The 23,493-nt window shown below is 44.9% G+C and overlaps 1 protein-coding gene across 7 annotated transcripts in view; it reads left to right on the top strand.

Annotated features, from left to right (window-relative positions):
* Positions 1-22,727, top strand: part of AUTS2 (activator of transcription and developmental regulator AUTS2) — a 1,198,864-nt gene extending 1,176,137 nt beyond the window's left edge. For 4 of the 7 annotated variants that reach the window (XM_003895905.5, XM_017956231.3, XM_017956232.3 and 1 more), the window contains 9 exons: positions 2,083-2,178; positions 4,670-4,741; positions 6,011-6,040; positions 7,753-7,824; positions 11,912-12,053; positions 15,179-15,256; positions 16,192-16,275; positions 17,423-17,645; positions 19,960-22,727. In XM_003895905.5, the coding sequence (XP_003895954.2) occupies positions 2,083-2,178; positions 4,670-4,741; positions 6,011-6,040; positions 7,753-7,824; positions 11,912-12,053; positions 15,179-15,256; positions 16,192-16,275; positions 17,423-17,645; positions 19,960-21,208 (2,046 nt within the window). In that variant the 3' untranslated portion in view covers positions 21,209-22,727. The remainder of the gene's footprint in view (positions 1-2,082; positions 2,179-4,669; positions 4,742-6,010; positions 6,041-7,752; positions 7,825-11,911; positions 12,054-15,178; positions 15,257-16,191; positions 16,276-17,422; positions 17,646-19,959) is intronic. The other 3 variants (XM_021935193.2, XM_021935192.2, XM_017956233.3) reach the window with 2 other exon arrangements.
* Positions 22,728-23,493: the final 766 nt, after the last annotated feature.

Below are 23,493 nucleotides of genomic sequence, written 5' to 3'. Positions count from 1 at the left end.
AACATAAGATGAAAGACCTCTTTAAAAAAGAAGTTAGAAAAGTGTATTTGATGACTCCTCCCCATCCCTCCCAACATGGTCCCCTCCTGTTCTGCTCAGTACTGGGATACAAAAACAGATTTCACGGGGACACCCAAAGCCCAGTAGACCTGTGGATTTCCTCTTTGGGTCTGGCCCATGGATGGCACCATTATGCCCCTAGTCTATACTTTGCTGATTTAAAGTAAGGACCAGCTAACACATAATTCATATAGAAAGTTCAACGTGCCCAACAAGTGGCTCAGGTTTACTTTCTGGGACCCACTGCGGTGCCTTCTCGTATGCATATTCTACAGTCCTAGGCCGAAGATGGAGAATAAGCCTGGAGGCCTGAATTTTTGGAAAGTGTATGTATTATTAGGCGCTTCAGGTTTTTAGTCAGGGGGAGGAATGATCAGCTATATTTATGTTCTAAGAGGTCAGTAATGGAATAAAACAAAAAGAAAGTGGTAAGAACATCCAATTTTTAAATTGTAAACTTAAAGGGAAAATGCCCACCTGGAGGCAGAGTATAGAGATCTGAGTGTGTTTTACTGTGGCATGTATTTAATTACTCAGCTTTATTCAGTGTACTGTGGGAGAGTTATTTCATATTAGGAGTTACAGTGGATAACATATGAAGTACTCAGTCTCCCCTGCTTTGGGGATTAGGACATTATAAGGGGAATTAAGATGCAATGCACTCAAGTATCTAAAACACAATTTTAGACTTAAAAGTAGTTTTAAATGAGGGCACTTGGCTTGCAATCACTATTTAAGTGGATTTAGTTCAATATCAATTAGTCTGAAAAACTTTGCTGCATCATTGAAGGGAGCAAAATGAAATAAAGACCAACAGAAAAAGGACGTGCTCTGAAAATGGGATTGCAAAATGTGAATTACCAAAAATAACTGACACAAATACTTTACGAGGAAGAGCTTCAATTACTGTTGTAATTTTGACATAATAAACAACCACGAGGGTGGGGCATTCTTTAAAATATTTGTATGGTGGCTTGATCACAGTAAATGGAACCAGACCAATAGGACCTCAAAAAGATTAAATTTTTAGAAGGAAGGAAAGATGTCTTTGCATTGCCTTCTCTCTGTATGTCTTTCCTCAATTGTGTCCTTTTATAGACTGTTGATTGAGGAAAATTCATAGTCTTCATTCAGACTCATTCTGTTACCATCATAGAGTGGACTCCTACGTGAAGGGCTTGGCTTGAGTATCCTCCAAAGAGCTTGTTCATTTAATAGCAGAAACCGTTGAGAAGTGGCCATAAAAATTCAGATTTCATATGTTCATACAGAAGTGCTTTAAGCACCTGAGACTTAAACAAGAGCAAGTGAAAGCTCGATAGTGATATTCCAGACTCGGGTTATTTCTGTGCAACTAGAATCCATCTTCTAGGCCAATTGGCAGCTCCATTTAAAGTATACATCGAGTCGTTTTATTTTACCCTTTCACACATATTTGTCATTATTTTAGATGAGAGAATTAAATTGTCCTCTGGAACTGCCACTTCTACAACAGCCTAATGAAGCAAGGATTGTGAATATGTTCTCATTTCCTCACACTATTAAAAGTCTAAAAGTACTAATCGAGTTTTAATGGTATAAAATCCTGGCACTCATGAAGACTTCTTTTTCTTCCCTTTTTTTTTTTTCTTTTTTCTGCCTTTTTTTCCCCCCTAATTAACTTGTAATTTTCTGGGCATCTTATTTGGCTCAGAGTCCCTCCTGTTTTTGAAATGCATTAAAATCTCCAATCATTTAGGACTTCTGATTTAACAATTAATAATTAGAAAAGCTCCCTTTCTAATGATGCCCTCACCCAGGACGTCATTTGCTGGCTGATTGATCCTGAACTACTTTTAACTTTTGAAGTTACACATTCATGGCGCATCTGTGTGATCATCCCATCATGGCTTCTTGACTAATAGCATCAAACTGAGATTACTTGGCTTGCTCATGTCGATGTCTTTCAATGGGACGGGAATTTGAATATGTCACTTGCCTCCTACTAAAATCTTTTTCCCCCCTCTCCATCTTTGGCCACAGCTCTTCCATTCCTATCCTCCTGCAGTGTCGGGCATCCCCCCTATGATCCCGCCCACTGGCCCTTTTGGTTCACTACAAGGAGCATTTCAGCCGAAGGTAAGAAACCTCACAGTGAAAACACACAGGCATGTGTCTAAGTGGCGTCCCGGGGCCGGGCATGCAGGAAGTTCTGCGTCCTCTTGCCTGCGCAGTGACTCATTAATCAGGTCCTAAGTGACCACTGGGATTAGAGTGAGCCTTTTTTTTTTTTTTCTTCCGAGTCCATCTGGTTTTAAATGGCCGTGAAAATTCAATTTTCAAACTGTACTACCCACGTAATCTCAGTTAAGCTAAGATTTCTTGTGCTCTTCAAAATATACATTATATTTATTTTTTTTACTACCAATATCGTGGACATAGCTTCTGGTCAGGAATTCTATGACATATCAGACACATGTGTGCCAGGTTGTTCTTCAGATATATGTAATCAGTAAAGACACAAAGCTGGGTCCTTATTGATTTTAGTAGAAGTGGGGATAAAGGCTTCAAGTATATGTAATTAGTAAAGACAAAGCTGAGTCCTTATTTACTTCAGTAGAAGTGGGGATAAAGGTCCCACAACTAAAATTGTATCCTACGAATTCTTCTCTCATTCTCCCTCATTTCTCTTGCCAACCCCATCGGCTGCTAACAGGGTCTGCCCGCAGTGGGGTGGTCGCCTACCATTTTGGTCCTCCTTTCTTTCTCCCTCTCTCTCTCTCAGCCATCCCAGCCCTGCCATGGTTCCACTGGCCAAGGCCAAGACTTTGTCATCAGTTACTAACATCCTAGAGTGAAATTAACCTTTCATCCTTGATAACAGTTAAATTCTCTTCCACCTAGTCAGTGATAATGCTGTCCAACGTTGGCTACAGCTGTCTGTAAAGGTCAATATTGAAGAGTCATTCTGGAAACACTATCTTTTTAAATATACTTACAGTTTCTATTTTACTTTCACACAAAAATAAAAAGAGTCATACTGTCATGTGGGTAACAAGTCTGTATTCTCAGACTTGAAGATATTATGCTGTGTGTCATTGAGTTTTCCTTTTTCTTTTCCCCCCATCTCATTTCTAAGGTAAAACACAGTTTTGGGCCAGAGTTTTCCAGGATAAGCACGTAACTGCATTTCCAAAGAGGTGTTGCATTAAAACTAGGCACAGGAAAAGAATTAAAAGGCATTAGAGGTGGGGGTCCCCCTCCCCTTCAAAATCACCTGCATTGAATTGCATTGAATTCAGTTCATCTATTGAATTTGCCGCCATTGAATTGCAGCCTATATGCAAGGTTACTGATACACTGGGCTTTTATGACGGCCTCGTTAAACACCTCCTATCTGGAGATAAAATGATGGTGATTTTAAACTCCTTCCCCCAGTCTGCACTTTACTACTTCCTCAGACCCGGGCCTGTCCCCTCTAGGTTGCACCAAATCTCTGGGGCCTCCCCAAGCAGACTGGTAGGTCATTTAATAAATTAGACTATGTCCCTCACTCACAATTATCCAATCACACAGAAAACTACATCTGGGCAAGAAAGTGTCTCTCCTGGTGTTGAAATAGGCCTTTCCAGGCCATCGTCCTGATTGAATATGTAGATTGCAGTTCATTAGTGGAGTTCTTCATATGTATGCAAATCAGGCTGTTAACAACTCCAGCTTAATTGTTAGTTGTACTGCAGCTGATTGCTTTTCTTTCTTTCATTCTTTATTCCCCCCTTCTCCTTGTAGGCAAGCTTCGTGCCTAAACTTGAGCTCTTTTTCCCGACAAGTTTAACATCCTGGCGTGGGGGGTGTTCATAGAAGTTGTGATTTCTTCAATAAAATAACTGGTGGTGTCTCCTGAATCCTTTCCCACTAGAAAGCAGTGATTGCGCCCAAAGTACGCTTTGTATTGTTGCTAATTCAAAGGACAGAAGCTCACAGATAAGGTTAATATGAGTAATATTTGAGAATGTTGGTGGGAATAGGTAAGAGCAAGCAGAATTGCTTTAGAAATCATCGAAGAGCAGATCCGCAAGGTCCCTAAATTAGGTTCTCTTGTCCCATTTCCACCACTGCTAATGAGTAATTACTGAGTGTAATTCCTTGTTATTGTCTACCAGTTAAAACTGAGAGCTTAATGTCTGTACTTTCAGTTATTCTGATGAGAAACACCTGATCCTGCCAATTATAATAATGTTCACTTAAGCATTTCTTGGAATGTTTGGTGATTAAAAAAAAAAAAAAAAAACCAGTGGCAGTCCCTGCCATGGGTTCATTTGGAGGAAGAGGAGTTCCAGGACAGCATTTACGTTTGTTGCTTCTCTTTTTTGGTCCTGTGCTTTTTACTGCAGTGAAATGTTCTGGGGACCTCTCTCTGCTTTTAGATGCCATTGCTGGAGAGAGCAAGCTGTGGTCAGGCCCCTTTGAGAAAGAGCATGTGTGGTCCTTGAGAAAAATGAATCTTGCATTTCAGAAGGAAACAAACAAATGAAGTTTGGCTTCTCTCCTTTAGGAGGAGGGAAGGATCTTGCTTTCGTGTCACCTGTTTTGTGCTTCCTAAGTAAGCTGTGGTCTAATTAATTTGTAGACATCCAACCCTATCGATGTCGCTGCTCGGCCTGGGACAGTCCCACACACTTTACTACAAAAGGACCCGAGGGTACGTGCAAAGTCAGGCTTGGTCTCAGGTAACACCAGGGGGTGTGTGTTTGCACGGGACGGCCAGCCCAGTGCTCGCATCTTCCGTAGCTCCTTTGAGCGAGCTGCTGTTTCAGCTGTTCTTCCAGTTTGTGGAAGAAAATGCCAATGACTCTTAGAAAACAGTCTCTGCTGCTCACTGCGAGCGTAGGACACAAAGAGACCGACTTGCCAATGGGAGAAAAGAGGAATGAGTTATGGTCTGAGCCCAGAAATCGGACAGTGTCAGCTTGTATACTTTTTACTTAACCCATCTTCTCTTTCTATGGTCTCCTTAAATTGTCTTACACAAATGAAGTAGCTACAGAAGGTTTTGAATGGAAAAGCACTAAGGTGCTTTTCTTCCTGGAAGTCAGGCTACACATCCCCCCCTTGCCTGGGGTCAGGAAGTTATTGTACTGCACGGCTCTTTGGCCCTCTATTTTTAATGTGCTAGGGATCCTTTTGTACTCTAGAGCTAAATAAAATATCCATTATGCTTTGGTTATGTTGTTTATTCATAATTTATTACCACTGCCTGCTTCCAAAAAAGGAATTTGAAGTTATACGATAGATATAATCTTGCCTCATTGATTGTTATTTATAGTCATCTTTACACGAAATATGAAAACATCTTTAACAATATTGTCTTTTTACCTACATAAGGGCAGTCAGAAATTGATAACCAGAGTTAGATAGAAGTTTAAAATGACTCAACTATGTAAGTATGTCATGATGTGTAGTGAACTTCTGGAAAATGTCTAATACCTATAAATAATGTAAAGTCATCAATGTAAGGGTATTGGTAAAGACAGCCTAATTCTTCTGGATGGATGGATGGAAAGAACACCTCTCCCCAGATACCAGTTAGCAGAGCTGTACTACAGCTGTAAAAGCCTGGGGTCTGAAGGCCATTCTGCCTCAGACCTACCCAGTGTGGTTGGAGCTCAGAACAGTGAAACTCCTGGTGTGTGATGTGAGCAAATCACATTGCCAGAGGGCACATTGCTATTGATTAAACTTGTACAGGGGCTTGTCAGCGTAGATGTACCAAGGCTTGTGAAGTGGGGGAGGGGACACTTGGCACTTTTGATAGTGTGAAAATGGGTTAATTATTCTCTAAAAGGACTTCATTTAAAAGTAAAATTCTAACATTTTAATTTCCCCTCCTAATGAAGCACTACAAATTTGTTAATTAGAGCAATTGTTTGAGTGACAGGCATGTAACCAAGTTGTCATTTTCTCTTCACAGTTGACAGATCCTTTCAGACCTATGTTAAGGGTAAGAAAGCTTCTTATAGAACTGTTTTGCAACCTCTATTTGACTCCCTGTGGGTTAAAAATACAAGTCTATTACAAGGAAATAAGCCATAGAAATGTTGGAATAAGACATCGGAATGACGGTGATTGGGTTTTTCAGGTAGTGTGATTGAAAATGGCCTAAATCGTTTTGCTTTGACCATTGGAGGCCATTGGCTTTTTTCTCTCTACAACAGAGAAAAGTCAACTGAGTCTGATCTCTTCTTAGCAGTTCTGGAAAAAGGTTTGACTAGTTGGAACTTAAGGGGAAAGACTTAAGCTGTAGGCTGAAGTTAGTCTCTCACGCACTTAGAAAATATGTAGCTGGGTCTGTTTATTTTGGCTGGTGGCTCCCTCTTTCTGTACTAGGTGGCATTGACTTGCCATAGCCATTTGACCTCCTTTTAAGGTGCAGGAAGGAGATACTATAAGCATTTGGTTTCTTAACATCTTGCTTAAAGCAAATTGTTCTCGAGGTCTGGAGAGTGGCCAGTGTGATGACCTCTGAATGAATCCTGGTGGTTGGGGGTAAGACAGACGTGATGAATTGTTGGACAGAAGATGGATGGACAGCAGATTTCTTACTATACATAACTCATTTCTAGGGCATATAATCAGATAATTTGATTTCTCCAGGGGAAAAAGGAGAATGTGTCATCACTTAGGTGAGGCAGTATATTATTTGTGATTTCAAATTATTCAATGAATAATTTCATTGCAAGAGAAAAGAACTGACCCAGACTTGCATTTAAGTATATATTTTCGGCAATAACCTCATACTGTAGAAACCAGAAGCTTTTGTTCTTCGCCGATGTAGAATGAGGCTGTGTTTTCTTCTCATGTATCCAGTAGTTACTGAGCACGCACCCCGAGCTTATGGGTAGATAACTTAGCAGAAATGAAGTGAAGAGGTGGTCCCTGCCCGCTGACTGGTAGAAGAGAATATACTCACAGTACTCCACTCCTTATAAAGCAAGACATGAAATAATTGGAGAGATAATTGATTCAAATTCAACCCCACAGGGTGGAGGATGGACTTGAGGTCTGCAGAGGCCTAGAGAATAGGAAGGAAGGAATTCTTCTCTTTGTTTCTTTTCTTTTTTTAAACGTAGGAACAGTGCCCACCAACATGAATGAGTAGTTGACTCTTAGCATTTATGGTAACTGGGCTTCAGTCAAAATGCGAATTTCTTTGTACCACTTTGGGGGTTAAAAACAACCACAGTCTTGGGGGCGGTTAGGACAGGTTCTGTACCCTCTCTTATTTTGATTTGACTCACAGACATTCACTAATGAGCTCTTCTGAACAGCTGATTTGCATTATAGCATGGCAGCATTTGTTAAGTAGGGCTTCCCACTCTACCAGGTCTGCCAGCTGGCACCAGAAAAGAAAGAGAAGAGACACAGAGTGGGATTCAGGCTTTTGCCATCTTGTCCTTGCTAACCGGGGAGGTCCTTGTCAATGTGGTTTTCTGAGTAGCAAGCCCACGTGGGGAAAGAGGGGGAGCTGGCTGTGACTCCCTTATGACTGGGCACTGGAGAGCTGCTGATGGAAAAGCACTTGGAGAGTACAAAGCACTCTTGTTTCATGAAAAAAGCCTCTGCAGCCAAAATCTGCTGAAAGCTTTGGGAAAATTGAAGGTGGTTTTCTCTGAAATGTCTTCCTCCTAACCACGTTGCTCTTTCTTGTTCCAGAAACCAGGGAAGTGGTGTGCTATGCATGTTCACATCGCCTGGCAGATTTACCACCACCAACAGAAAGTCAAGGTCAGTCCGACCTTCCTGGTATAGGAAGAATGGGATGGGCATGTGAGTGTGTGATGTGCTCGGGAGAACCTGATTAACGAGGCATTTAAAATACATCTTACAGACCCATAGTTAGGAAGGATCAAGCCCCCTTGGAAAAGCTACTCAGAAGTCTTAACTGTTTTTTTTCGCCCCCCCTAGAGTCAGGGTCTCATTCTGTTGCCCAGGCTGGAGTACAGGGGGACAGTCATAGCTCACCACAGCCTTGAACTCCTGGGCTGATGTGATCCTCCCACCTCAGTCTCCCAAGCAGCTGGGACTTTAGGCATATACCACCATACTTGGCTAATTTCTTGATTGTTTTTGTAGAGATGGAGGGTCTCACTGTGTTGCCCAGGCTGGTCTCAGACTCCCGGCCCCAAGCAGTTCTCCCGCCTCAGCCTCCCAAGTAGCTGGGATTATAGTGCAAGCCACAGCAGCCAGCTCAGAAATCTATTAATTAGGGAAACCACCAGTGAAATTACAAAACAAAAGCAAACTGATAATGCCCTGGGGTTCCCCTTTTTTATAATTTTGTCATTTTATTGATCCAAAGGGCTTGAATATGGATTAAATGCTAAAATAAAGCTTTTGGAAATAAAATTGTAGTGACCAAAAATTAGAATACACAAAATACTTTGCATCTGGGAAGAGCTACAAATGAATGTTGGGTTTGGGTTTTTGTAAAAATAGTGACTGCTGCATTCTTTTCATTTTTTGGCTGTGGGGAAACAGTAGAGTCACGTATGCCCTATATGAAGACGATGCCACTGAACTGTCATTGGTCCTGTTGATGGTCAGTGCCGGGGGCTGGAATACAGTCAGGACTTGCAGGAGCCGCGTTCTGGCCAGTTACCTTGCTGTCCAAAGATGGTTTTTCCTTTTCGTCTATATTTTCATCATAGGGATGAATATATTCCATGTTCTGCTAGAGCCTTTATGACTCAGTAGGGGAGAGATCGAGAACTTCTGCGAGTCCCTGGATACAGCATCAGCACTTCGCTTAGGAAACAAAGTAACTGACAAGTCTGTATTTTACAGTCTGGATATTTACAGGCTATGTTACCATGCCCGTAAAAACAGGAGCAAACAAGCAATCAGATAACTCCAATAAGCTTCACTTAATCCATTTCTTCACGAACAAGCTTTTAGTCCTACCAGCATTTGGGAGCTCTCATGAAAGAAATACAGGAGACCAGTGAGCCAGAAGATAGAGCTCTTCATCACAGAAGAGAAATGTTTTTAAAAGGGTTATATGATTTTTAAAATAAAACCACCCAAGTTCCAGCCTCTCCAGAGGCTGAGGCAGGAGAACCCCTTGAGCCTGGGAGTTTCGTCCAGCCTGGGCAACATAGCAAGACCCCATTTCTTTAAAAAAAAAAAAATGAATACATAAAAAATAAAACAACCCAGTTAAAAGTTAAGATGCAAACCTCAATCAATGAGGTCACTAAGATACTTTGCTTTGGTTGTCAGATACCTGCTCTTTCTTATAACATGCCAGCAGTGAGTTTGGCTCACTTGTACTTTATCGTTAGGGGAAGTTTAATTGGAAGTCTTGTGGTCTATCCTAGAAAATGCGTATGCTTTGAAGAGCTGACTAGATTTTGATGATTAGTTCAATTCAGTTTTTGTTCTGGTTGATGTGGTTAGTGGAACGGTAGGTAAAGCACATCTTCCTTGTAACTTCTTTGGTTAAAAGCGATGAGGGATGTTGCACATGCCACTTTAGCAACTTCTTTCCCATAAAAGGGTCCCCAGTGACTTAAACGTTCATTATCCCAATTCAATTAGAAAGACCTCTTGAACATGAGATAACTTCGTTCATCTTCCCTTTTCAGCAAACTGCTTGTAATCCCCAAGCTCCATTTTGCTTCATGGCCCTAAGTTGTGGTTAATGGAACTGTGCTATGTACCATGCAATATTAGCACTAAATAATTTGGCCACCAAATTAAAGGAGGTCCTCAAAAGAATTGTATAGATTCATAGTGAATTAGAAGCTTGGTTTTGAGGCTTGGCTATGACTTGCTGGCGGGACTTTCATTATAGCGTTCCCTGTAGATCTGAGCAGAGATTGCATCTTCCCTTTCTCTGTAACGTTCCTTTACGCATTCTTATAGTCGCTTACCCAGTATTTATCGAAAGAGCCTACGCCTGCAAGTTCCTTACTGTGCCGAGCTGGGGGCACGCGTTCTTCCTGGCGTCTAGTTGCTTAGAGTTCAGTAATGAGGATCAGTGTGTGTGTAAACAGTGAGGAAAGTGTGTGTGCTCTCTTAATGGGTGGTGTCAGTTCCAGCTGGAGGAGCACGGGTAGCTTTCGCTTTCAGTGGGGGTGATGGATGAGTGGGACGTTGCCTTCAGCAGTAAGGGAATAGCAGACTTCCCTGTCTCAGACCCTCATGCCATGTTCTGTCAATATAGATGCCCCCTGATGGGGCTTTGCTGTTGTACAGCCGGGCAAGGATCCCTCAGGACATGAGAGAGATTGAGCTGAGGCTAGAATGGGGCTAAAGGGGCTGAAAACCCAGGAGACTGGATGGGAAAGAGTTCATAGCGAGGGAAAGTCAAGATCATAGCCAGGGAACGTCAACTGGAAGCTTCAAGTCCCAGGACCCCAGGCCTTGGGAGCAGTGCTTATCCGAGGAGGTGTGAAGCCAGTTCAAAGAGAAAGCTGTCAAGAAACAAGGAGGTGGGGCAGCTTTGAAATCATGCTGGTGTGAGGGCCTCTAGCCTAGAGAATGATGCCAGGGGAAGATTGAGATGAAGATTATGAACCAATTTCTGCTGCCTAAGAGGATGGTGGGCAGAAAGATTAGCCTGAGGATGCATAAAGAAGAGGAAACAGTGATTTCTGTCCATGATAAGGACTTCACACACGAGTCTTTTTTTTTTTTTTTCTTTGGAGATAGCCTCGGTCACAGCAACCTCTGCCTCCCAGGTTCAAGCAATTCTCGTGCCTCAGCCTCCCCAGTAGCTGGGACTACAGGCACGTACCACCAGGCCCAGCTGATTTTTTGCATTTTAGTAGAGACAGGGTTTCACCATGTTGCCCAGGCTGCTCTTCAACTCCTGAGCTCAGGCAGTCAGCCCGCCTTGGCCTCCCAAAGTGCTGGGATTATGGTTTACTTGTCTGGACGGACCCCCCCACCTTCCTCAGGTAATTACAGGTAGAAGGAAGAGATAGGGCCTCTATTAGTTAAGTTAATATTCCTACTTTTTCTTTTTTTATTTATTATAGAACAATAATCATTTGAAAGCTTATAGACATGCAAATATTTCTGCATAACTTTCAGTTACTAATGAACTGTGATCTATTAGAGTATGGCAAAGAGTCATTAAACAATTAATTTATACAGCAGATTATTCATGCAGAATTCCTAATAAAATGAGCATTAAGACACCATTATTTTAAATCTTACTAAAATGGGCCTTTATAGCAAAACACTGAACTACTTTGGGAGTGGTGGCAGTCTCCATAAATAGGATATGGTTTCATTTCTCAAGCCATTAACCTTAAAGACCAAACATAGCTGGGCGCGGTGGCTCACACCTGTAATCCTAGCACTTTGGGAGACCGAGGTGGGCGGATCACTTGAGGTCAGGAGTTTGAGACCACTCTGGCCATCATGGTGAAACCCCATATCCACAAAAAATACAAAAATTAACTAGGCGTGCTGGGAGGCACCTGTAATCCCAGCTACTTGGGAAGCTGAGGCAGGAGAATCGTTTGGACCTGGGAGGCAGAGGTTGCAGTGAGCCGAGATCACACCAGTGCACTCCAGCCTGGGCGGCAGAGTGAGGGAGACTCCGTCTCAAAAAAAAAAAAAAAAAGAAAAAACCAGACCAAACACTAGTGTTGTCACTAGACATTTCTGGTGTAACAGGCACTACCGGCCTGCAGATCTGACATTTGAGGGTGAAATGGTTTTTGGGTAGCTGCTTTCTCTCACAGTGTTTGTAAACTTGAACCCGAGTGCACCGTTCACAGTCTCCAGCTTCAGCTCTTCACTAACACCTTTCTTCCTTGCTGTTGGCCTTGGGATCCTTACTGTCCCCCTTGCTGTATAGAAACAGATGCAGTCAGACCCACATAAGCTGGACTTCGGACTGAAACCTGAGTTCCTGAGCCGCCCTCCAGGCCCCAGTCTCTTTGGAGCCATCCACCACCCCCATGACCTGGCACGGCCTTCAACTTTGTTCTCTGCCGCTGGTGAGTGTGGGTTTGGGTGGGGGAGCAGAGCTGAGAAATGTGGTTCTCAGGTAACTAAATAAATGAGGTTTGGGCTCTGAGCCGCCGCTCAATCACCACCTTCAAAAATACAATGTATGCCAGCTTCCAAGGCAACATCGCAGCACATCCAGCAGGTTGGGAATCTTCATTGATACACTCTTTCATTAAAGGAGGAAGCAGAGATCATCTTTCCCTTACAGGGATTCACATCGCTTCGGTTCATTATTTGCTTCTATATTAAACCGGTATAACTCACAAGCATGTCAATTGCTATTGAGAAAGATCAGAAGGCTTGCAAGGGCAGATGGGAAGGAAACAATGCCAGGAATTATAGAAGGATGCGGTCGCCCTTAATATGGTGCCCGCAGAGCACTGTAATGTTGCACCAGGATGCTCAGTCATGCTGTGTTTTAAAGTCCTGAGGATAAAGAAAGACGATTAAGGCAGTTGCCAGGAGTGTGGTCTGTGATAAGGGAGGGTGGGCCACTCAGTTGCTGGTTTTCTCTGCTACAAAACATAATACTATTGTCTGGTTGGTTAAAGCGATGGAAGAAATTTAGGAAACAGCATAAACACCCAAGTGACCTGTTCATCAGATCTGTAATTCATTTAACCTCTGAGAATACACACTGTCAAGCGTGCGTGTGGAAGGGGTGAGGTAGAGAGTGACGATTATGCTCATTCCTGCTCCAGGTACAAACAAAAGGCAGCGGCTGTAAGGACTGTGTGGTGGATGAGAACAGCCCTCTTGGTATCAAGAGTTTCTTGTCATTCTGTCTTCTTTAAAGCTTTTTTAAGCGTAATTTCTGGCACACAGAGCTCTGCTCAGTTAACACTTAAAAATGATGGCATTGAGCTCATTCTGCTAATAACTTCATACCCACTGTGCTAAGCAGAATTTATTCTTCTGGTCGTAAGCGGTCAAGGGGCTCCCCATTTCTGATCCTTATGGGACAAGTCTCACAGCCTTCCTGCCAGCTGCCACCCCAGGCTTTTATTCAAGACTCACTGTGGGTGGACCTCTGGCTCTTCGGTGCAAGAAGAGAGAAGCACCCACATTGCAAGAAATCATCATTATAATAGGCCTTGCTAGCAAAGCAAGTGAATCCCCCTGGAGGGTAGATGGAATTTGCTAAGGTCTCAGGTTTTTCTCTGTCAGTGCTGTCTAGGGACATATTTGAAGGCTCTGTTACCATGGCACCTAGGCTCTGAGACAGGGCTACATTCAGAGCGATTTTTGGAGAGAAATAGATTTCTCTCTGGCTTCCATTTGAGCCAAGTGGATGAATTGGCTTCTTTTGCTTCAATAATTCTGAAACTGCAAGGCACCCCTGGGGGCCCTGGGCTCAGCAAAGCTCTGGTCTTCATTGAAGCATTAATTAGCTTGCACTACACAGACAGTATGTGGCCAAAATTTTATTTAGCCGACAACACTGCTAATGCCTGATGAATATCCTGGAATATGTTCACTTTGTGGAGGCGGGGTATCATTCTTACACTTCCCAGGTGGAAAATAAGCCAGCGTGCAGGACTGGATAGATAACCCCTCAGGTGTCTTCCAATCCTGAGCTACCGGGACCGGGATGATGTTCCTTCTGTACTGTGTGGCTTCCTCTCCAAACCCAGGCCACAAGACTTTTGCAGCCCAGGGAACAGCAGTCCAAAACATAAATTGAGTTAACAGAGTGCAGACAGCAATGACCCCTACGTTTAATCCATCTTCCTAAAGGAATTTATATTTGTTTATAGGAACTTAGACAAAATGCAAAGGATTATGGAACAGTTATTCCTAAATTCTTTATCCAGGCCCTGTTTATACTTCCATTCTAGAATGTAACCTTCTTTAGGATAAGCAGTATGGGATTCTGCCCAAAATGGTTATTTGGTGAACCTTGTAACTGATGTGTATAACTTGTACATACTTAAGAAATCCAGCCATTTTCGTCTTGCTTTTGGGTGCTAATCCCATGAATATAAACTAGAGACTTCTTCAGATGACCTTGGCAAATCTCTCATCTAGGACAAAGCCTGCCTTCCAGGGAGCTAGCCTCCTTAGCTAGTAAGTGGCCTCATATTAACAAGGCCATTTGGCACCCTAAGCCTTTAGAAATGTCCTTCCCTAATTCACATTTGCACACTCTCTCTCTCTCCTTCCTTCCTTTCCTGGCTTCCTTCAAGAACAGGAATAGAGGCATCTTCAAGAAATACACATTAGGCAAAATACAGAGTAGAGGAGGAAATGTGGATCAAGGGAAAACTGAAGGAAACCACTAAATTAGACCTGAGCTCCCGGGCAGGCAAAGCAAAAACCTGTGAGTCAGTTGTAACATTTTCAGTGCCCCAAAACAGAAGAATCAACCGGCTTTTCCTGGCATTGAAAGTTGAGAGACATCAGAGGACTTCATCTCCTACAACCTAATGTAACTCACAACAATGAGTTTTATAGAGTTGGGCCTTATAGTATCCTTCGAAGTGGCTGCATGCGAACTAACATATTCTTCAAGAGAAGGGATTCTGCAAGGCCCCAGGGCAGCGTAGCCAAGGACCACCCCTCCTGAGCCAGGGATGGTAACGGGCTGGGTGTCTGGAACAGTGTTTCTCAAAGCGAAAACTTGGTCCTCCAAGATACTCAGTCTATGAGGAAAGGATTCCGTGACGAAATGTTCCCCTCTTAGAGAATGAAGGAGCCTATAAGCTTATTAACGGCTCTAAGAAGTCCTTCAGTAAAGAAACTTGGCTTAGCTCTTTTTAATCCAGTATTTCTCCAAATTTACTTGGTTATGAAACCTCCCCTCCTCCCATGACCCAGGGGAGTTACTGCTGTCTTTGTAATACTGTGTGTCATCGGCTTTAAAAAGAAATACCTCTTTTTGGTGGTGGCCAGCCATGCTGGGAAAGTGAAAAAGGGATGATTGATTTTCTGCTTCCAAAAAAAACACAACATTTTCTTTTACCCCGTGTCTTGCCTGCAGGGGCCTGGGTGGACTTTAGCCATGACCTCCGTTGAACATTTTTTCTCATGGGGCCCTTAAGCAAGTAGAAGCTGGTTGCATCTTCGAAGTTGGCTTTTTTAAACTCTGGTTTTGTTATGTTTGACTTAACAGGTGCTGCACACCCAACTGGGACCCCTTTTGGGCCACCTCCTCATCACAGCAACTTCCTCAACCCCGCTGCCCACCTAGGTGAGTCACCCAAAGTCATGGGAACTGAAGTGTGTGCTTCAGGCAACCCTGCTGTGTTTACCATGCTTCCACTGCACCTCCAGGCAAACTGGTGGGAGTCCCAGATACCCCGCTTACCACTTAGGCAGGAGATGGTACTCTCTTAGGAGTTTCAATACATGCCATCCAGCTTCCAGATGTCATCCCTCACACCACATTCTTTCGGTAGTGGAGCTGTGCTCAGCAGTGGTTCTTCCTGAGCTTACCATGGTGCAGTGGGTGAGAGCCATCCCTTGGTATCTCAGGGAATCCCAGTTTACAACAGCCTGTTCCTGCCCTTTGGAAGAAGATGGTGAGCTCTTGCCCCGTAGCGAAGGTCACCTCTAGGAAGCGGAAAGAAACACAAGCTGATGTTATGGAGAGGTGCTATTCCACATGTCACTGCCCCGATGAATGAGTCTCTTCCTAGTGAAGGTGCATGCTTTGTGTGGCCTTTGCATATTCGATCCCATCTGCAAAGTGTACAGGCAGATGCAGGCATTGCCTTGCACAACATCAGGGCATATCGTAGGCGTGCCTTCAGAGTTTCACCATGGATTCAGATGCCACCTCCTTTCTGTTCTGTTAAAACCTGCAGAGGTTACTTCTGGCAGAGGCGAGACTGGGCAGGAAGGCAAGTTGTACACCCTGGCTTGAGTAGTGTCCCCACTGGGCAAAGGAAGAGTAATGCAAAATGCACAGTTGTGGAATTAGAGCCCTCAGAAAGATTTTGCTAACCCAGTGCCTAAATCCAAGTGTGATGAAAACCTTTTACACCATCCGGTAGGAGAAGTGGGACAGGCCAGGTGGGGGTGTAGAGAGGGCAGGGATCCCGCATCGCCCCGCTCCCAGGAAGTTCTGGGTTCCCCTCTCAGCACAGCCCCTGACCATTTCCTTCTTCCCCATCCTGTTTGCAGAGCCTTTTAATCGGCCGTCTACATTCACAGGCCTAGCAGCCGTTGGTGGCAATGCCTTCGGGGGACTTGGAAATCCTTCCGTTAGTGAGTACCTCTAACTTTTAAAAATCTGCCTTGGACTTTTTATCTCCTGTGATCCGCATATGGCTCCAGACCTTTCTAGAGAAAAGGAAAACTATGCTCTAGAGGGGGACCAGTGTAAATTATATCACTGCAAAAGCAGCAGGCCTTCACAGTGGGGTGAGGTGGAAGCGTGCAGAGCCACCACTGTGAGGGCGGCCCCCTGTGGCTCTCCAGTTCTGAGGGGCAGGAACGGCAGTGTCATTGATAACCACAGAGAGTTTACTCAAGTTCAGAGTTTCATCCACATCCCATCTCTGCTCTCCAAGATTTTGGCTGCAACTCACATTAGAAATGAAAGCAGTAGTTACATTTCATCTTGCCCATGGCATTCGTGGAATTGAAAAAAGCACAATGAAAAATAGCAGTAAGACAGCACCAGGCTTGGGATAATCAAGATTTGGCAACATTTTATTCTCCATCATCTAGGAGGACTTTGCAGTTTTCTACTATTAAAAAAGCCCACCTCGATTAGGAGAAGAATTACAACCCCATCTCACGTTCTGAACATTAGTATTTAGTCGCTGGATATGCAAATTATTTTCTTTCATGCCACATACCATATATTCCGGGTACAGGAAGAGCTAAAACGTGTCTCTAAGCATACCATCACAGGTCGGTCTTTATTTAAAATACATCAGGGAGACCGGTGTGTCTGTTGAGGGCAAGGTCCTGTCTGGTCTCTGGTGACACTTGAGAGGGCCGCGGTGGGTAGAGGAGACGGTGACTTCTACTCTGAATTAATTTAGAGTTATTAATCCAAATCCCACCATCATAACACACCCTTCTGCATGCCTGGAACTTATGCATGCACCAGATACGTTGAATTAGGTTATCTCAATACCCATTTGGTCCCTTTTCCTTTTTAATTTTCCCTGCCCCCACCTTTGCTTTTGGTTTTAAAAAGAAAAAGAAAGCTGAGAGCTACCTCTCCAGTGTAGGACAAGACTTCCTCTAATGAATTTGTTAATCTCCTTTCCTTTTCCAGCTCCCAATAATATGTATTCATTTTAACTCTGAATGCTGTTAAAAGTTTTTTGGTAAGTACCTTCATTACAGCAGATTATATAATTTCTCTTAAACCTTTTTGTTCTCCACTTCACCATTTCAGCACCCAACTCAATGTTCGGCCACAAGGATGGCCCCAGTGTGCAGAACTTTAGCAACCCTCACGAACCCTGGAACCGGCTGCACCGAACGCCTCCGTCGTTCCCGACCCCTCCGCCCTGGCTGAAGCCAGGGGAGCTGGAGCGCAGCGCGTCCGCTGCAGCTCATGACAGAGATAGAGATGTAGATAAACGAGACTCATCTGTTAGTAAAGATGACAAAGAAAGGTACGGAAAGAAACCGCTCTCGAGTCCCCACGGGGGAGCCTGCTCTGTGCCAAGTACCAGTGGAACCGGCCGCCCACCCTCCCTGTCCCAGCCTCGTGCTTTAGCCACCCCGGTAGCCTCAGCTCATCCCCACAGCCAGTGCCCGCAGCCCCTCGCAGTCCCCATGGCCCGTAGCATATGGTGACGGTAGGAGATAGCAGAGCTAGCAACAGATTCCTGTCTCAGTCGCAGTTATACATCAGCACGTCCTAAGACCCCGTTAGCGTGTCCAAACAGAACTCTTTCTCTAGCAGACAGGGAGTTGGAGCTTTGGGCCAGACACACACAGCATGAATCAATTCCATATTTGCTTTCAAGTCCGTGCAGTCCATTAAACCATCCATAGGTTTTTCTCGCTCTTTTCTTCTTTTTGTTTTCTTTTAGAAAGCCATGTTTGCATTGCCTCATCATATTTTTCTCAAATTTTGTTCAAACTCAAAGCCTGGGGCTCACAGATGACTAATACGATTTTACTCACCTAGATGTAGAGAAACGTCGACAAGCAGTTTTGGTTTGGTTTTGGTTTCACTAGTGGATAATTTTGTTAACCATTGTCTCTGCACTTGGTAACCCATGCCTAGAAAAAAAAGTAGTGTTAAAGAGGGAATGTCTTGCAGTATTTTTTTCCAAAGAATATCATACGCATTCTTGACAAAATGTCTCCTTTTTTCTTTCTTTAGGCTATTTTCAGTTTAAATGAACTGATAAGGAATGCACAAATATGCCTGACAGAAAATACCTAATCCCAATTTCCTTGCAGTACTTAAGATTCAATTTTGATCCAAATCTTTAATGTTTCTTTTCTTTGTATACCGTGTATGTGTGTGTGTGTGTGTGTATATCCTAGTAATTTCAAAGAATTCAGCTTTGCAGGCTCTGAATGCGGCAGATTAGTAGATACTCATCAGAGGCCATTATGCTGACTGATAAAAGAAAAAGACAAATTTTCCTTCAAGGCAGTATGATAACAATTTCTTAACCACTGGGAGGAACGTTTCTGACATTCAGCTCTGAGCTGTGAACTGCCGAAATGAGGCACGCATAGCAACCTAATGTGGCCGACCCTAGGCCGCCAGCTTTCCGTACACAGCCTGTCACTAGGTGCAGTGCAGGATGTGGCCACCAGCCCTTTGCGTGTTTCTCTGGATGGCGTCAAAATGGCCTCTTGGATTAAAGTCAGGAAGCTTAATAAATAAAATGTACTCTTCTTCCATACTTCCCTTAAAAGTTACTCTTCTTCTCTGCATGTGGGCAGGAAACAGCCCTTATACGGGAGCCTCCTGAATTCTCTCACTGTGGTCCTCTGATCCTTGCACACCAGCACCAAGCCAGCGTGGCAGGCTGCCGCTCTCCTCAACTTTGCCATATCTGTCTTGGCGCCATCTGTAAGATTTGCCTGGTCTTGGTTTTAACTCAAGTTTTACCTTATTGTCATTGTATTTGTTTTTGCATTTTCTGCCCAATACTCTTGAGCCCCCATCCAAGACAGGTCTCTAAAATTCTTGTCTCGCGTTTTCACTCACAGCTGCTCTCTAAAATTGTTTTCAATGTCCTCATGAGGTTTTGTGTTTAGGGACCTGCTTTTCCTACTGCCTTCCCTCGGTCTTCTCATCAGACTTTGGCTTTCTTATCCCATCTGGTGCACAAGTGCTCTTTGCAACCCAAAAGTCCTCCAGCTGTGACTTCCTTTTGAGCCTCTCTCACATGCTGTGTCTTGGAGATGGCTCCATATCCACGTTCTTTGCTCTGAAACTGGTCACTTGTCCTTGTAAGGAGCAAGAGACTTCTGTGACACTGACGTTGAACCCTTCCTTCCACTGGCTCTGTGTTGCAAAGTTGGAAGAAAAGTGATACTTGGCGGGCGTTGGGCTCTTAAAACGTGATTCTTAACACTAGACAATCCTGAGCGTCCAGACAGTGGGGCTGAATTGCCGCATCACTGCCTTATTGACCGCATGCAGCCATCTTGGCTTCCTGGAAGCTCTTCTGTGCTCTTGGCTGAGGCTCTTACATGCAGAGAGATTCTTGCTCCCGGCAGACTCCCCCTCACCCTCATCCCTGGTCCGTCTCCCCCATTAAGCTTCCTCTAAAATCTAGGTAAGTAGGATGAGGGTGGCTGGCTCTGCCCTGCCCAGGGCATGGCCGCTGCCTTGGCGACCATGGGAAGCAGCCCCCAGCCTGTCCTCTTCACACCACCATTTCACCCGCAGCCCCTGGCTCGGCCGACTCGCGGTTTCATTTCATCTGCGTCCTTGTCTTCCCCTCTCTCCCCCAGGGAAAGCGTCGAGAAGAGACACTCCAGCCACCCTTCACCAGCACCTATCCTCCCGGTGAATGCCCTGGGACATACCCGCAGCTCCACTGACCAGATCCGGGCTCATCTGAACACTGAGGCTCGGGAGAAGGACAAACCCAAAGAGAGGGAGAGAGACCACTCGGAATCCCGCAAGGACCTGGCCGCCGACGAGCACAAGGCGAAAGAGGGCCACCTGCCCGAGAAGGACGGGCACGGCCACGAGGGGCGCGCCGCGGGCGAAGAGGCCAAGCAGCTGGCCCGGGTGCCATCTCCCTACGTGCGGACCCCGGTGGTGGAGAGTGCCAGGCCCAACAGCACCTCGAGCCGGGAGGCCGAGCCGCGCAAGGGTGAGCCGGCCTACGAGAACCCCAAGAAGAGCTCCGAGGTCAAGGTGAAGGAGGAGCGGAAGGAAGACCACGACCTGCCTCCAGAGGCCCCGCAGACCCACCGGGCCTCGGAGCCGCCGCCTCCCAACTCCTCGTCCAGCGTGCACCCAGGGCCCCTGGCCTCAATGCCCATGACGGTGGGGGTGACGGGCATTCACCCCATGAACAGCATCAGCAGCCTGGACAGGACTCGCATGATGACCCCCTTCATGGGCATCAGCCCCCTCCCGGGCGGAGAGCGCTTCCCGTACCCTTCTTTCCACTGGGACCCCATCCGGGACCCCTTGAGGGATCCTTACCGAGAACTTGACATTCACCGGAGAGACCCGCTGGGCAGGGACTTTCTGCTAAGGAACGACCCGCTCCACCGGCTCTCGACTCCCCGGCTGTACGAAGCCGACCGCTCCTTCAGGGACCGGGAGCCTCACGACTACAGCCACCACCACCACCACCACCACCACCCGCTGTCTGTGGACCCTCGGCGGGAGCACGAGCGGGGAGGTCACCTGGACGAGCGGGAGCGCTTGCACATGCTCAGAGAAGACTACGAGCACACGCGGCTCCACTCCGTGCACCCCGCCTCCCTCGATGGACACCTCCCCCACCCCAGCCTCATCACCCCGGGACTCCCCAGCATGCACTATCCCCGCATCAGCCCCACCGCGGGCCACCAGAACGGACTCCTCAACAAGACGCCTCCGACAGCAGCGCTGAGCGCACCTCCCCCGCTCATCTCCACGCTGGGGGGCCGCCCGGTCTCTCCCAGAAGGACGACTCCTCTGTCCGCAGAGATAAGGGAGAGGCCCCCTTCCCACACGCTGAAGGATATCGAGGCCCGATAAGCCGAGAACAGGAGCACGAATGAGGAAGAAGAAACCCTAGGCAGACACCAGGCCAGACTTGAGAGACAGAACTCCTGCACGGCTCACATAGACTGCGGGGGCGGGGAAGCCCCACCTCTTCCCCTTGTAAAAAATGTATAGACTCTGCACATTTTGAAATGTTTTGTATATTATATGTTGAGATTTTTCAGATCTTTTAGCCCAGTCATATGTTCTCACGTCTCCTACTTTTTCTTTCTCGTATAAAACTTTTTGATTTGAACCAAAACAGTGAAGATGACAACACACACCAATTGGATGACAATTTTGGGGGGGCGGGGGGAGAAGTCCACGCCATCCGTCATGCAGAATTCTTTCAGATGAGGTGGGAAGACAGACAGTGTACATAGTTATGTAAAAAGAGATTGCTTCATGAGCTAATGGTTCATATATGCAAAAGGGTAAGATGAAAGCTTTACTTTGTACAAATGTAAATAGATAAAGATTAAGTAACATAATACATTAATACTTCTTAAAATGTGCTACTTGCAAACTTACTTAATATCAGTGAACACAGTCGGCTAAGGCTGTGTTCCCATATATTGTTATAGACAGCTAAACCCTTCAACTATGCAATGAATGTTCGGGCTTTTCACAAAAGCCCGCCTAACTCAAAGGAGCCTTTTCAAATCCATTTACAACATACTTAAGGTCATATTTTCCCTGAACAAGCGCTTACGTGATATGACTCTGTTTTCCTTGCTTGTTTTTTTTCAAACGGAGAAACATCCTATTTTGCAAATTGGACCCCAGGCTGGAACTTAGCATCTGAAGTTGCCGCTTGTGGGCTCTGGGGAAAAGTGCAGCCCCGGAGAGGTAACTGAGGACATGAGCAACCAGTGCCAGGGAGGGTGGGATTCGCCAGATGCCAAAATCAGGGGACGGGTGGTGGTGTCTGTCAGACACACACAGGTCGCCAGTGACTTCACACACACCTCATGTGAGAACCATGCCTTTTTTAGTGTGTCCTATTTCATACCTGTACACACTTCCTGTTTTGTAATGAGATTTACTTACACCCAAACAGATCCTGAAAGAAAGCTTCAAGTTTTCTCAGATGATGGATATGTTTTCACTGTATTCAATAACTGACCGATGTAAGGTGCACGTTTCCCGATGTGACGCACTGTATTCCAGCTGGTGATCAAGTCTGGGAATAGCCGTAACAGGTCAACCTTGTGGAGCCATCGCGAGTTAGAGGGTGAAAGATGGCAGAAAAAAAGTCTTGTGTGTGAGTGTGTTTTTTGAGTTTGCATCAATCTTAATGTCTCTTCATAATACTTTTATAATACATTAAGCCTCTTGTCTACATATTTGGAGAGAATATGACTTTACTAGCAGAGAAATACAATATATCTTGTCTACTGGACTGTAAAATATATGTATGAAATAAAATTAGTTCCATTTGGTCTTCTAGTATATTAAAGTGCTATCTGACGTTGTTATCCTGTTTTTGCAAAAAAAAAAAAAAAAAGTTAACTACAGACCATTGTTTCTAATAAGCAGAGAGATCTATTTTAGTAGTAAACTGAAGGTTTAGTTGTGAGCTTCAGATTTTGTGAACTCCAGATGTTGTGCGGTGTTTTTTTTTTTGTTATTTTGTTATTTTGTTTTTTTTTTTTTTTTTTTAACGACAACAACTAAAAAAAAAAAAAATCCAAGGAATATGTACACTGGAACTGTAGTGGTAGCTTTCAGTATTGTAAAGAGATTGTTCTATACGGACCTTTTTGCTGTTTATCCTGTATGTAATAAAGTCCTTTCTAGATCCTATGTGAAAAGAAAAGTGAAGCAACTGAATCTTCAGCATGTTCTCATCGGCGGAGCCTTCTTGTGTAATGTAAACTGTGCCATGTTATTAAAAAATGTGAACTAAGCTTCCAGCTGCTTGTTTGTGTGAGGTGACCATCATTACCTTAGGGAGGAAGCCATCCCTGTACAAGACCGGGCTCGTGAAAAGAAATACCTCGAACCCAGCCTGCATGAGAACAGAAGGCTCACCTGCCGTGGCTGACCACCCTACCCAACTCGGTTAGTGTCTCACCAATTCGTTACTGTAAACATTTGCACCCCACACAGTTGCTTGTGGTTGGTTTTGTTGTTGTTGTTGTTGTTTTGCCGGGGGGGGGGGGGGGTGTTCTGTTCATTTTTTGTATGTCCAAAATGCTGTAAAAGTCAGGTACTTCTGGATTTCATAGACGTTTGTACCATGTGGGCCACGTTAGCCAGTTCTGTTTGTGCCTCTG

Source organism: Papio anubis, chromosome 4 (genome assembly GCF_008728515.1).
Source record: "Papio anubis isolate 15944 chromosome 4, Panubis1.0, whole genome shotgun sequence".
In the NCBI taxonomy this organism is placed as follows: domain Eukaryota; kingdom Metazoa; phylum Chordata; class Mammalia; order Primates; family Cercopithecidae; genus Papio; species Papio anubis.
The sequence above is the reverse complement of the archived record's forward strand: the minus strand, read 5'-3'. Positions and strand labels throughout refer to the sequence as shown.